The sequence below is a fragment of the Orbicella faveolata genome, unplaced genomic scaffold (genome assembly GCF_042242905.1).
Source record: "Orbicella faveolata isolate gen_17 unplaced genomic scaffold, um_ofav_v1 contig_1, whole genome shotgun sequence".
In the NCBI taxonomy this organism is placed as follows: domain Eukaryota; kingdom Metazoa; phylum Cnidaria; class Anthozoa; order Scleractinia; family Merulinidae; genus Orbicella; species Orbicella faveolata.
The window spans coordinates 9,271,854-9,287,500 of record NW_028301536.1 but is presented as its reverse complement, the minus strand read 5'-3'; the positions used below and the strand labels follow the sequence as shown (position 1 = coordinate 9,287,500).

At 38.5% G+C, this 15,647-nt stretch overlaps 1 protein-coding gene across 4 annotated transcripts in view; it reads left to right on the top strand.

Moving 5' to 3' along the window:
- LOC110047353 (allantoicase-like) overlaps positions 1-15,647 on the top strand; it is a 180,485-nt gene that overhangs the window by 5,617 nt on the left and 159,221 nt on the right. For 3 of the 4 annotated variants that reach the window (XM_089288070.1, XM_089288077.1, XM_089288082.1), the window contains one exon: positions 11,308-11,521. In XM_089288070.1, coding sequence (XP_089144196.1) covers positions 11,308-11,521 — 214 coding nt within the window. Of the gene's footprint in view, positions 1-9,944; positions 10,469-11,307; positions 11,522-15,647 lie in introns of all 4 variants that reach the window. The other variant, XM_089288074.1, reaches the window with a different exon arrangement.

Here is a 15,647-nt window from a genome sequence, read left to right as displayed (position 1 = left end):
CGGTACAACTAAGGTTTTAAACAGTCTAAGCTTGGTCCTCTTCATGATGTTCTTGAGTTCCATATTCTTTTGAGTCTGGCAAATGTGCCTCTCGCCTTGGACAGCCTGTTTTTCAGATCTTTCATTCCTCCTCCCTCCTTACAAATGGTAGCTCCCAGATATTTAAATTCCTCAATTTCGCTGATATCTTGCCCATCTACTGCACCATTTTGCCTCCACTACACATCCGGACACACTAGACAGTGATTAAATTGGGTGCGTTGGCCAGCCAAGCCATCGTCCCGTTTATTCCATCTCAGCATATAATACAAGCTATGAATAAAAAGACAATTGCTAAGTGCACCAAAGCCGGACACGAAAACCCTAAAACCAGCAAGTGGAGAAAATTGGGAACGTGTACCTCCGACCAAGGCAGTGGTGCAACCCTTGGGGTTTTAGGGTATCCTTAGTTAACATCAGTACTGTAGAATAATAAACCTAAGGCTTTATACAGCGATATAATAGCAATAAGAGAACTAAATAAACGTACAACAGTGGATTACAACTGATGATATTATTAAAAGAAAACCAAACTTAACCTAAACACAGCAAAGGCTGGCCATAGAATGTCTCACCTCGCCAACTGTCACCGATTACAAACTCGAATCCCACTATACACTGCGCATCTCAAACCCGTACCCAGCCCTCTGGTCCGTGCCGGCAAAATAGTAATTTATGCTAATTTAAGATCATCACAAATTACATTTTGTCTTTCCTTTGTTGATTTTCAGCCCGACCCATCTTGCCTCCTCATTCATTTTAGTAGTCTTGTTCTGTATATGCTGTTTAGTAGAAGACAAAAGCGCCACGTAGAAATCCAGACATATTGCATCCTTGCTTGATGCCTGTTTTGATGTTGAACCTCTTACATGCCTCTGCCTGATCTTCTACAGCACAATTGAAGTCTTCATAGAACACTTTTACCATCCTTGCTACCTTGTTCGGGTTTCCATATTTCCGCATAATTAACCATAGACTTTCATGGTGGATGGAATCAAATGCTTTTTCAAAGTCTATGAAGTTAATATATAAGCTTGCCTGCCAGTTGTTTGCTATACTAATTTAATGTTTAGTGTAATTATTTTATAAATTGTTGCTTGTTCAATGATGTTCCTTAATTTGAAAATCTGTTCTGTTGTTCCCCTGCCTTTTCTATACCCTGCTTGCTCGTTCCTCAGTCTGATATCAACTCCATTCTGTATTCGATCAATCACGATCCGTCCAAGTATTTTGCTGACTACTGAAAGTAGAGTAATTCGTCTCCAGTTCTTACATTCTTTGAGGTTTCCCTTCTTTGGCAATTTGATGATCAACCCTCTTTTCCATTTGTCCGGGATCTTTTTGTGTTTCCATACTTTCTCCAGTAGCTGATGCAGTTTCGTGGCTGAGAATTCCTTGTGCGCCTTTAGCAATTCAGCTGTGATGGAGTCGACGCCTGGAGATTTCCCATTCTTTAAATGCTCAATTGCTGCTTTTACCTCGTTGATTGTTGGTTCAGTGATCGCGATTTCTTCAATCAATTCGCCTAGCTCGAACTCACATTCATCTTCCATGTTATAGGATCTGTTGGTTCTTCTCTGTTCAATACTTCTCTAAAATGCTCTGTCCATCTTGCCTGCATTTCTTTCTTTCCGCTCACGAGATTACCGCTCTTATCAAGGATGGCTGTGCTGCTCTTAGGTCTTTCATTGCATAGCACTTTCGTCAATCCGAATAATTTTCTCATTTTTTGTTTTCTTGCAGCATCCTCTGCCTCACTTGCGATGCCATCCATCCACTTCCTTTTATCACTCCTTATGCTCCTCTTAACTTCTTTACTCTTTTCCTTGTATTCTGTTCTTAGTTGTTTCTTGATTCTCTCTGAACGAGTGCTTAGAATCTTCTTGTTTATCTCTTTTCTTTGGTCAACAAGCGCCCACAATAATATATATTATTATTCTGTTATCCATGGCTTTCTTTTCTTCCTAGGACGGCCTAATACTTCATCTGTTGTTTTCGTGTATGCTTCTTCCATTATATGAAACTCCTTTTCTATCTCGTCCTCCTCCTCTCCATCCGGTGACTCCTCTTCCAATGCCTGATATCTATTCTGCAAAGTGATCATAAAGGTTTCCAAAACATTCTTTTCTTTCAACTTGTTGGTGTCATACCTTGTCCTTATACTTCCCTGTTCTTTGGGTTGTTGTTTTCTTAGTCTTAGCTTCACTTTCGTGCATACAAGATGGTGGTCACTTCCAAATCTGCTGATCTATAGACTCTGGTGTCAATTACTGAGTTACGAAACTTCTTGTTTATCAGCACATGGTCTATTTGATTTCTTGTTTTTCCATCTGGCGATACCCAGGTGGCTTTGTGAATATCTCTATGTGGAAACCACGTTCCTGTTATTATCAGTTCATTCATATCACAAAATTCGCAAAGTCTTTCTCCATTGTCGTTCATTCTCCCAATGCCATGTCTACCCATGATTCTCTCATAACCTTGGTTGTCTTCACCGACCTTTGCATTCATATCACCTGTGATTACCAGCATATCATGTTCTTTTTTGTTATTCAACGCATCCTGTAGTCTCTTGTAGAATTTGTCCTTTACAGACTCTTCTGCATCCTCTGTTGGTGCATATACATGTACAATCGTCATCTTAACATGCTTGGAATAGAACCTGGCTGTAATTATCCTTTCGCTTATTGGTGTCCAATCTATTAGTGATCTTGCTGCAAATCTGGTCATCAGTATTCCTACTCTGCCTCTGTAGTTGTCATCTTCTCTGCCAGAGTATACGATAGTGTCTCCCCCCTCCAGTACTAATTTTCCTTGTCCTGTTCAATGTGTCTCACTAATTCCCATGATTTCAATACCTCTCTTCTTCATCTCTCTTGATGCATGTGCCACCCTGGTATAGCGTTCTCACGTTCCAGTTTCCTATCTTCATGACGTTCTTTGGGTGGACTAGTGATCTCATCTGCCCAACGGCCTCCGTTTGGCTTTCACCCCCATGCGTCATCGATCCTTTCATGGTGTGAAGAGTGACCACGACGTCCCCAAGATCATTTGAAATTATTCTGCTTCTGGTTTCGGTAATAATATGTTTTTTACAGGAGCGGGTTATCAGCCCGCAGCCTAACCCCCAACCTGGAGGACCAGGAAGCCTCTTCGTCTGGCCCCTACCCTTTGACCTGTTCGGCATTGGTGACCCTACCAGGTGCACATGGCACCCGGCGACATAGCTCTAGGGGTCAGTGGGGCATGCAAACCACTCCACCACTATCAGGTGATGACTCCACGGAGTGGGCAAAGATGTTCATTTCACTTAAATACAGCAAAAGGTTGATTTTTCTCGCAATGCGTAACCTTAAAAAGCATTAATGTCAGGTCAAAAACAGTTAAAAGGTTGATTTCACGTGAACGCGTAATGGCAAGGATGTTGATTTCACTTAGAAAACAGCAAAATGTCAATTTCACGCAGTGCATAAGCTCAATGATGTTGATTTCAGGTCTAATAGGTTAAAATGTTGATTTCATGGTAACACTTGAACACAAGGATGTTAATTTCACTTAGAAAACAGCAAAATGGCAATTTCACGCAACGTATAAGCTCAATGATGTTGATTTCTGGTCTAAATAGGTTAAAATGTTGATTTGACGTTAACGCGTGACGGCAAGGATGTTGGTTTCACTTAGAAAACAGCAAGATGGCAGGAGCTCATGATGGGCCCCTGAAAATGGTAATTTCACGTAACGTATAAGCTCAAAAATGTTGATTTCGGGTCAAAAAAGGTGTAAATAAAAATAAAATGAAACAAATAAACATTTCAGCAAGTACTTTTCCAAATACGGCAACGTCTTAAATGGCGAAAAATCACAAGATAAATACATAGTTTTCGACAAGCGCGATCATAGCTTTATGTCTCGCACCGCCATAACTTCGAAGTTCAAAATGCGCTGGTACCTCTTATGCCTGATGAGGATAACAACTTTGGTGGCTGTTTAGTTTTGGATTTAAGAATTTGATGACTTCACATGAAAACGCTCTATAAATAGGGCTGACAGATTAACAGATTAACCCTTCTGCGCAACATATGGGTATCCCAGAAGCTCAAAACACTACAAATCATGCTGATTTGAAATAAAATCAAGGCAACCTGGATCACAGATCTATGTTACAATCGATCGCTACTTGTTGGCCATTATTATGTGTAAATGAAAAAGGAAAAACCAATCTAGTTAACAGTTCGAGAACGTCCGCAGAAGGTGATCACAATGCATGCTGGGAAGGGTCTTTACACCTTGTGCATGGGAAAACATGGCGGTCGATACAAGACAAATTTTATAAGTCTAAAACCAGTACTCGCTTTCCAAACTTTGACCCTAGCATCGCTTGGCAAATGGGCCACAACTCACCAGAGGGTATTTTTCCTGGGCAAGAACTGATCTTGGACTTTATTACCTGGCTCGATCTGACTTCAAACACCGATAACACAATTACGGTATATCAGCTGCCTTCGAAGATTCAGAACACATTTTGATTCTTTAAAACGTGCTGATGACTTATGGGTTTATTGAGACTTTATGATGGCTCTCAACCACCAGACAGGCATACAAGGTACTTTAAAACAATGCTGAAGATATTAGTTGACAGAGCTTTAATGCAGCACATCTCTTTTTTGTTCTATGGTATTTTGTTTGACGCTCAATCGATTCACGTGTTGTGTTCACGTCACAATAACCGATGTAAACAATCTGTTCCCAGAATTCCACTCTATATGCTGTGGGATTTGATTTTGACTCCATACACTATAAACAGTCTGCCTGTTTGCTGTTCAACAAATAAACTCCTAAAGACATGGCTAGGAAAAGCCAAGTTTTTTTGCATACGTTTTAACTCGAAAACAAAGCAAAAACCAGCCACAAAAATACAGGACCATGTTTTTCTATTACATTGAAGACCACCTGAAAAAATTCAAGCCCTTTCGCGAAAATTTTCACCCAAATCGTCACTTAGCATGGTTTTGCACTCACTCCAGCCTTCAATTGTATACTGCAAAATGTGGCTTGGATGTCCCAGAGTCCCATAGTGCCTTTGAGAGCAGATTTCTCTAACGGTCACCTATACCTATGCAGAATAGAAATATTCGATTTTCTTAAACTTTGTCAGGAAGAAGGTTTTTACTAACTTATTTCAAAACTGTACCTGTGAGGTTGTTTGGATTTTTATTTCCTTGTGGAGACGGCCTTACGTATTTTGCCCTGAAAAGAGCAAAACTTGACCCCAAAATTACACTTTTTGTGAGTGCTAACAAGCTTAGGCTTAAGTAAGGGAAGGTCTGGTGCCCAAAAAACGATTAGTGTATCCTTCAGATTAACATTTAGCTGCTGTTTTGTCAAAGATAAGTAATATTATTTGAAATCTTTCCAGAAAGAAATTGAACTAGATGCCTTGCTGCGCGTACCCTGGCAGTCGTTATACTGAGAAGCACTAGCTATATTGCAATTGAGCTAAACGTTTTGCTTTTGAAGTCGTACGAAATTCAATCAAATTGATGTGCTCAAGTTATTCTACCTTTAAATGATTCCATTTCTTGGAATTGATTAATAGCTTACTACTCGTTTGCAGGCCTTTAGGGCGTGAAATGAGTCAAGGTCTTTATATCAGCCTATAAACGTTATTAAGCGGACATCCTCTATTAAGCAGACACCAGCTTGAGTCCCTAAATTTTCTTCCCACATTTACTGTAAAATAAACCTACATTCAGCGGACACCTATGTTAAGCAGACACAGACACCAACATAGAGCCATTTTGTTTCACAAAACCTGCAATAAGCGGACACTTCAAGGGTATTTACCTCTAAAAGTTCAGCTGAGGTTCATTCAACATTGTTCAGCAATGTTGTTTTAAAGCTAAGTGATTTCCAGATTGACACATTGACTGACTGGACATTGTGCTATGAGCAGTCTTTGATCTCACACTGTGTTACACTGTGTTACAAAAGGGTTAATAATTAACTATTATTGCACAACATAATTATTAGAACCTGTTTTGAGTGGACAACTTGTATTAAACAGACACTAATGAGGGTCCCAAGGGTGTCTGCTTAATATAGGTTTCACTGTATTTGTGACAGGTTGTTTTTAGTATTTTATTTTGTTTATGTCTGAGCCCTCGGTTTATGCAACTCACTTGCATTTATTAAATTAAATTTGACAACAAATAACAGGCTTAATAATTATTAAACACTGACGTGACAGGTTTCAGTAACCCAGAAAAACCTAAAGATGACAATGAGTGGTTAAAAACTAACCTCTAAAGCACATTTTCTGTGAATGAGCAAACAGCTATAACGCACAATTAATTGTTAGGTCTATGACCAATATCTCACTATATATATTATCTGTCTGTTTTTCTACAAACATGCCCATAGATTTGGACCCTTCCATTCATGTAACCTGTAGTTTTTTTTCTTTTTTTTTTTTGTTTATGGGGGGGGGGGGGGGGGGAATTTCCAAATGGCAGCAGTTTGTGGAGCTTACCTAGCATGAAATGTAGAGAACTTCTTGCTATTATCTATTCTTTTTAAAACTATTTAGCACTACCCCCCCTCTTCTGCTTTTTTCAATTAGTGTTAAGTTTAGCCCAGGCTACACTTGTCTGAATTTTAGTTTGCGCAGTGACTTGGAGATGGCGCTGATCAGCTAGCTTTCTATAACTGCTGTCTAAAGGAAGTCTGTCAGAGGACATCATTGAGTCCATTGAAGGAGCAAGTCTAATGATTTTCTAGCAAGTGTCATCCATTATCGTACTTGAAATGGCCCTAACACGGTGACAGGTGGACATTTAGCCCCGTGATGAATAGGCCATTTGTACTGTCAGTGGCAATAATGTTGTGCTTGCTTTAGACAGCAAAGAGCTTTAGCCGCATCTAGTAGGAGGGGGGCATGGGGGGGTCTGAACACTGCAACACCGCAAAAAAAATATACAAACACCGCATCACCGCAAGAAAAATCAACAAAACACAGTCACTGCAACACATATTTTTAGCGCCATGATTCGTTCATCTACACTTAAAATAATACTTTTATACCTGAACAATTTTCCACAAAATAAACACATTACAAGGCTTTTCATTGGGCATATGTCAATACTGTTCATGCCTGTAAATCAGTTTTCTTGCTCTTGTGAAGAAACCTTGTGTGAATCTAGGAAGCGGACGACGAGAAAAGAGAGGAACCTCAATAGCCTATGTGTACCCATACCCACCCCCAGAGGTATGGCCACACGTAGGCTAGAACCTCGAGAGATGGCCTTTACCCCAGATCCCTCTCTCCTTTTACTTTGCTCACTTTCCTTAGTGTATAAAGCCACTGACTGAAGCCCTATTTTGAATGAAAGTATTGCTTTCCGGAGCTAGCTGCATTTGCATTCAATATCGATAATCATTTGAAAAAATAGAAGGTCAAGAAAGTCGCAGGACCTTGGAGCAGGTATAGACCGGTATCAGAATGACCTTTAGACGAAGCCGAATAGCAAAAGGAAAAAAAATAGTAAACCTGTGTAATTTACAAAACTTTCTTAGCTAAGAAAGCCTTCTTCCTTCCCTGCCGATGCAACATCTGAATATATTTTGTGGCCGGTAGTTTTTGCCACCTTTTCCTTTTTTCGTAGAAAAAAGCTGCACAGTCAGTAATACATTATATTCGGCCTTGGTGTTTCCAGAATTTCCAGGATTGTTTCTGTCCTCGCTCCTCTACGTGTCTACTGAACACTGAGCTCCGGGTGGCAGAGATCGAGTTACTTGCCAAGTTACATATAAATGAAAACAACTTCGGATTGGCAGCCAAAGCATATTGAAGACTGACTAGAAAGTGATGGTCTGTATTTTGCTACAAATTATTAACCTCAATGGTAATTTAGGTCAAATTTAGGTTTGAGAAAGGTAAATCAAAAACCCCAGCACTGCAAACAATTTCATTTCACCGAACACCGCAGCGTGAAAAACACAAACATTGCACACTGTAGGGTTTGAGATCACCGCAACACCGCAAGTTGAGATTTTATTCACTACATCACTGCATTAAAAAAACATCAACACCGTAACACTGTGAATCCCCATGTTCCCCTCTCTTGGGGCTTAGAAGTGCAAGGAACTAAACATTTCTAGCTGTTGTTGGTGTTATTTGACCTGAATTCTGGTGACTCTACAACTAATCTGTAGAAGTGTTGGATATGGCATTTCCCGTTAGATGAAATTCAAGTACATCCAGGACATTGCTATTTGAGAGCAAAACATGGCGACGAACGGGAGGAGAATTTTCTTGTTTTATCAATTTTACATTTTCTCGGCCTAGCTAAGCAGCAGACATATCTGTGATTCGCTAGTGCGGAAGAGATTTATTTGTGTGGCTTCCAGTCAACAACTGAGGTACTGACATCATGCAGAGTGTTTGAAGTTCATGTTGGAAGCAGTCTTAATTAAATTGTACAATTCATGATTCAATGAAAAGATGGTGAATTTAGTCTTCCTGGCCTCAAACATCATACAGGAGAGTTATTTCTTTTTATTTGAGCCATGATAAGCCTTGGAAAGCTAGCTCTAGGACAGAATTGTATCAAGATTATCAGTGACACAAGTCAAATTCTGTGGCTATGTTTTTTCGTATACAGACAGATATTGAAATTAAATGTCACGCAAGGGCCACTTTTTCGCTGAAACATAGAAATAAATGACCAATGTGAGTGCTTTCCATGCTCTTGTCACAATGATTGGCTAATTTAACCCACAGTAAAGACATAGTGAGCTCATTTAGGTGAAATCGCAGAGGTTAAACATGTCTAAATTAGTGCTGCAAATCAAATGATCAATTTAATCTCTAATTTAGCTTTGTTTGGCTCGTTTGACTCATTTGAAGTGACTTCAACGGTATGTACAAGCATTTTATGGCTTCTTTTAAGAGTATAGAGGCAGATACAGATGTAGCAGTCTCAGTACAACATGTCCTTATTTATGTACGGTAATTATTGAAATTGAATGTCACATAAGAGCCACTTTTTCACTGAAATATAGAAATAAATGACCCATGTGAGTGGTTTCCATGCACTTGTCGCAATGATTGGCTAATTTAACCCACAGTAAAGACATACAGTATTGTGCAAAAGTAATGAGAGTGTAATTCGACGAAATTTGTGAATTTCGTGGCTTTTCGACGAAAAATGGCGAAGTTTTGTTCACCTCAAAAATTTGAAGAAAATTCAACGAATTTTTCCGCTACCCATTGTTTTAGTTGACGCGAATTTTTGAGCAGTAAGTCGTGTCTACTGATAATTCGGCCCGATTTTTCGAGCAAAAATACACTCTCCTCAAATTTTCCTTCAAACTTTCTAGCAAAAATTTGCTCTGTTCCTTAAGTTTCCCATTGATCCCCAGTAGTAAGATGAATTAAGCCAGAGCAAAAGAAGAACATGCCCGATAAAAACGTTAATATCATTGTGAAGGATGGTAGTATCTCAAAGCCTTTCCTCACAAACTTACCTTGCTTATGTCCAGAGAAAGCTGATATCACTTTGTTTGTTACAGTCTCAAAGCTCGCAAGCTCAAATGGCCTGTTTGCCAACCTGATTTCATTGAACAAGAAATGCTACTTGCAAAAGTACTTGCAGTGTAGCCACAATGAACCCAGCCTCTGCGCAACCTTGTGATATTACCGTTGAAGGTTCGAAGCTATTATCGAACTATTCAGGCCGGTCTCTTACAGTGGGGGTATGGTATAAGCTTAAATAAGAGCATCTCATTTTGGCTCAGTTCACGTAAGAATTCTTTGGCTCGTGGCAGCTGTGTCTTTCCCTTTTGCACTTGCCATCCAAACGTCTCTGCACTTTTCCTTCCCTAATCCTATTTCTTTGCACTTCCAGCATGCTCAAGTGCGGTCGCATGTCTCCATCTCTTATATACGAGTGTGAAATAAAGAGGGATTGTTGCGAATAATATACTATCAACCATGGCAGGGGGACAAGAACGTGGTGAACGTGATAACAGCTGAGGAAACTGGGCATGTGAAGACCTGGCACTAGGTAAACAAGATGTCTGCTTGTCCATCGATCACTGAATTTGATGTCACTTTGGATGAATTTTGTGGTGAAGTAGGCCTTCAAGAAGACCTTATTGAGAATTTTACTTTAGTCCAAGTTTACCTGGACTAGCAGTCACACTTTTGTTCCTGCCTTGCAGTTAAGTTAGCGAGTTTGTGTCATTGAAAACGATCAAAGAATTCAAATTCTCTACATTCTTCACCATGAAAGACGGATTAACACATTAACAACAGCGAATTTTAATGTGTCCGCGATTGTTCACAAGAGAACAATACATTGATAGCTCCATACTGGTCAGCGTGCTGCACTGCAATATTTTGCATACTGCAAGTGGAATTATCCCTCTGGTAAGGAATTTTTGTTCTGGTCTTGAAAATGCTGTGAATTTTCGTCCTTTATTTTGAAGAAATAACGCTCAAGACATTGCCAAAAGACGCTTGAATTTTCGCGCGAACTTTCAAAGAAAGTTCGTGGAGACAAAGAACAAAATTCGTGCATTTCGCTCTCATTACTTTTGCACAATACTGTAGTGAGGTCATTTTAGGTGAAATTGCAGAGCTGAGTTAAACATGTCTAAATTAGCGTTGCAAGTCAAATGATCAATTTAACCTTTAATCTACCATCGTAACTTTGTTTGGCTCATGCAACTCATTTGCAGTGACTTCAATGGCTTGTACAAGGATGTTTAAGAGTACATGAATTATTTGAAATCTCCATGCTGTCTCGCTTTCTCATATTATCACATTACATTTGTAGTTTGAACATTAATTTTCTCTTTCCCATTGTTATATAAATGTAAACGATCTGTTAGTAAGCTCAGGAGAAAAAAAAAAACAAGTTCCCTCACCAGGACTTGAACCCACAAACTTTGGATAGCCTCACCTGAAATCCTACCACTTTGTCAACCTGCAGCTGATGAATCATTCCTGAAGAATGTTATTCTGTTTCATGCAATCATACAAACTCTCTCAAAATCTTTTTGACCACCCTTGTCATATGTGAATTACATGATCATGTCCGTTTCAAATATCGCAAGTTGGCTTATGGACCCTTTGATTTTAACAAAATATTATTAGGCAAAATCAGTCAGGTAGAAGCTCTCTGAGCTTCTTGGTTTACCTGTCATTCTAGTCTTCTCTTTTTTGTTCTTACAATATATTAAAAGCAAAATCAATGAACTTTTCAGCCAAGTCCTCCTGAATGGCGTGAAGGAATGTTCACTTTGTATGGCAAATGGATGGATGGATGGGAAACGCAACGCAAAAGAATTCCAGGACATGACTGGTGTATAATCAAACTTGGTATACCTGGTGTTATCAAAGGGCTTGATATTGATACTTCATTCTTCACAGGGAACTATCCTCCTAAAGTTTCTGTTCAAGCTGCTTCTCTAGATGAAGGTAACAAGAGGGTCTATTATAGAGGTTCCTACATTCTGCAAACTGCCATATTTTGTCCCTTCAAAACTGCTGATTGCATTTGTTTTCTCCTAAAAACTGAAACCGCCCTACTAGTAGGATGATTATCTTCATAACCAATGTTTTAAAGGGACACTATTATGAGCTGCACATGTGTAAAACTACTTTTTCATATCAGCTTATAATAAGTGTTTGTTTTTTGAGGGAATTTTTAACATAATGTGTTATTTTATAGTTAAGGGAAAGCAGATTTTCAAACTCTAAATCGAGAGCTGGCACATGTGCAGCTCATGATAGTGTCCCTTTAACAGTATGCAACTAACTCTTTAGGATATATTAGCTCAATAATTTTATTTCTCCTAACAAAGACCACAAGATCTTAAGAACAGAACAAATTATCTCTAACTCCATTCAGTAACCAGTGAACAAAACGTTTTGACCTCTAATGGGCTATACGTAAACACAAAGATTGCTCAAGATGTTGACATCATGAGTGTTTGAAATAATTAGCATAGTGATTTTCAATACAGAACATTCAAAACTGTGTTTCAATTTGATTTATTTATTGTACTATCATGACTGCTTCAAGAGAATACACTTTTCAATGCAGAGATTGCGTAAGCAATTTATAGGGTTTTAGTGGTGGTACAGATTATGCAAATGATGTCCTTCCATCATCTGTAGGCTTTTTGGAGTGATTCCGCTGACCAGTAGATAAAGTTCCTGAAATTACTGTATTAGTCAATATTGCAGGCACATGTATCAATTTACATTTCTAGGTCAAGGTCTATGTGACTACGGTTGTGCACTGAAAATGGAATCTTGTTTTGTTTACTTTCTGGGCATAGTTCATTTAACATTTCTATTACAATTTGTAATTTTAAATTAATGGTTAACTGTAAATAAGACCAAATGTTGGCGTTTGTACTACACTTTGGGAACGGTTTTGGTGAGGTGAAGTTGCTGGAAACTGCCACTGTAAATTTCTGCTCCGAAGTTTAGTAAAGATTGAGAAGAGGCAATCCGCTCTACACATCGATGGTACTACTACTAAGCACCTGAAATTAAATTTAGGAAATCAAAGCGAACAGTTTTGTTGTCAGGCCACCAGAGAAAATCCTGAGGATAAACTCTCGATGTTACACAAGTAACAGTGAAGTCGCATTGGAAGATGAATCCCACATAGTGGGAGCGAGGAGAACTAGCTAGAACTTCACAAACTGAAATCCAACCTGAGCATTAAAATTTTACCTGCAGACAAACATTTTTGGGCTTGTTCAAGCTGATACACTTTGACACTTGCATTAGGGCTGGTGAGCTATCATATCGCAAAGTCACACAACAGCTCTTGTGAAAAGCTTTATTTGTCTATTTATAGTAGATTTAATCATCACAGCATGATCGCATGTGTACAGTTTGATATTGAGGTCGTTTGCTTCAACAAAAAATAGGCTGGCAAAGTGTGCATGTGGCTACTGCTTAACAGTTTATGCTTAATGCAATCAGAGCAAAGAAATTACTACTTAGAGAAGTGAATGTAACAATTTATTAAACATGGTTATTTTGACAAGAAAAGCCTTTATTATCAGGTAATTAAATTTCTAACATGATCTTGTTTGAGTAGCTCAGAGGCAAGACTGTGTACAACAGTGGAATGATCCAGTTGTGCATATGATGTTGAGACTAAATCCAATGTTCTTTGAACTGAACATGCACAAGTTAATCACATACATGTGTATGAAGTTCTTTTGGCTCTTCTTGTGATCTAATATATAGAGCCTGTTGGTTATTAACTGTAACAATTTTTGAACCCAAATTACCATACAGCAGACCAGGGAATGCTACACTAAACACCTCCAGGCATTTCACCTTCATACTTACTCTATTCATTTTCAGCACCTAGTATTTTTTTTATGACTAACATTTTTGTTATTTGCATTTATTGTTGCTCATATATAATTATTGATTATCCCATACTACATAGTTAACATTTTCATGTTGTGAATGTCTTTGTTGCATCAAATAATGTATTATTTTGGATTAAAACCAATCCCATCATTTTTATAGAAATTGCTATAATCAACCAATCACCAGCCTGCACTACCTTCTAAGGGTTGATATTTAACAATACAAAACTCTTATATTGCAACTATCTTTATAAAAAATTGACTTTGATTGCACTAGCCTTACATGGTAGCCATGGCAACATACTGGCAGTGTTAGAATAGAATATCAGCAAGAACACTAATAATATATTACCTGTATCTTAAACTGTCTTGCATTAGCTTTTGAAATGCAATTCTTGGTGGTAGCAATCTGCATTGATATTCATTTGAATCAAAGAGAGCTGTTATTGTGGAAAATTACCATGCCATTAACAACAGCAGATGGAGTTTATACTTTACTACATGTCTATGGCATGTTCTACAAACCCATTCATTAACATCAACACTTATTTTGTATTACTCATGTTAGCCTATTGATGACGTACTTGTTAGCCTGTTTACGGTTGGCTATCAGTGATGGAAACGGTAACACGATTCAGTTAAAAAGTCTACAGTCTGCAGTCTGCAGTCTGCAGTCAACTTTCTGTGTTTTACACTATCCGATTTAACACTGACAGAATTAGAATCAGTGCTGCATATTCCTCTTAAGAAGAGGCAATATTATGTAAATGTTGCAGGACTGGGATTTGACACTGAAACATGTTTCTCTGATGACTTACATGACACTGTAAATATGTTTTAATTATGTATTTCACAAAACAATTGCTGTAGAAACTGTCTTTCGTAAATCTGCCTGTTTCGGTGGGTTCAAAAGTCTTCTCAGTGACACACCGAATGGTTCTGTATCTCTTACTATAGCAAGAAGTGCTATATTATTGTCACATTCCACAATTAGCAACAGACACAACTTTGTCAGCTTTCAAGCATGTGTCAGTGTCCAGCAGGCTATTTTGCTTCGCATGTACAGCATCATAAAAACCATGGATGTTGTACTATTGCTCTGTGTTTCACTACTACCAGTGATCTATCTAATCACCTTAAGGGATTTTCGTTTCCCAAAGGAAATAGTTTTGTGTCTCTAAAGACACATTTTGTTCTTCGAAGGGAATTCACGTTTCCCAAAGGCTAGATTTTTCCTGGTTTGTGTCTTGCAGGACAATATTTTGATCTACGAAGGGAATTGATAGTTTTTGTAACCTACGAAGGGAATTAATAGTTTTCGTAACCCCAAAAAGGTTTATAAATTGCCAGATCCTGTACGATCCTGTACGATCCTGTACATGGAGCATTTCGCAGTGCTTAGCTGGACAAATCAATTGGCGATCATGGCTGTCTTACACAAGACCTTCTGTGTATCAGCGATTCTGGGAATGATTTCCTGAAGAAAATTCTATCTGCACTTTCAGAAGCCGAAAATCTTTTAACGAAGAAGAAAATCTTTTTTTCGCAGTTACCTCAGTGATCGACAGCAAGTTGTAAGGATAAACTCTACGTTGTACGAGTCCCTGTCATCATGTAGTGGTGTCCCACAAGGTAGTATCCTGGGCCCACTCCTTTTTAGCATCTATGTAAACGATCTTCCTGCCATTCCACAAAAATGCATTTTGCATAGTTACGTAGATGATACAAGTCTCCTTTAAGCTTCAGAACAATGACATTGCTATGGCAGAAATGAATAAAGATTTATGTAAAGTGTGCAACTGGTGCTTCAGAAACTATTTACAGCCAAATCCTGATAAATCAAAACTTACGGTGTTTGGTACCATAGAAATGCTACCCAAGCTTCAAGATATCACCCTATCTTTATTTATTTATTTATTTATTTATTTATTTATTTATTATTATTATTATAGATTGTTTTCACTGTCACGCAATAAAAAAATAAATCGAAAACCATCCAGTGGAAAAAGCTATGAAATTATGATGTTATAGAAGATGAGTAAATAAGCCACTTCTCCAAGTTTTGGGCCTGTGCGTTTCCCCAAACTTCAGATATTTGTCGAAATGTTTCGCCGATATTTACAGAGCCTCCGTGGTACACCAATTTGGTGGCCGGAAAATAGTGTAAACATCTGGAACTTACTTTGGCTATCTAGGCGACT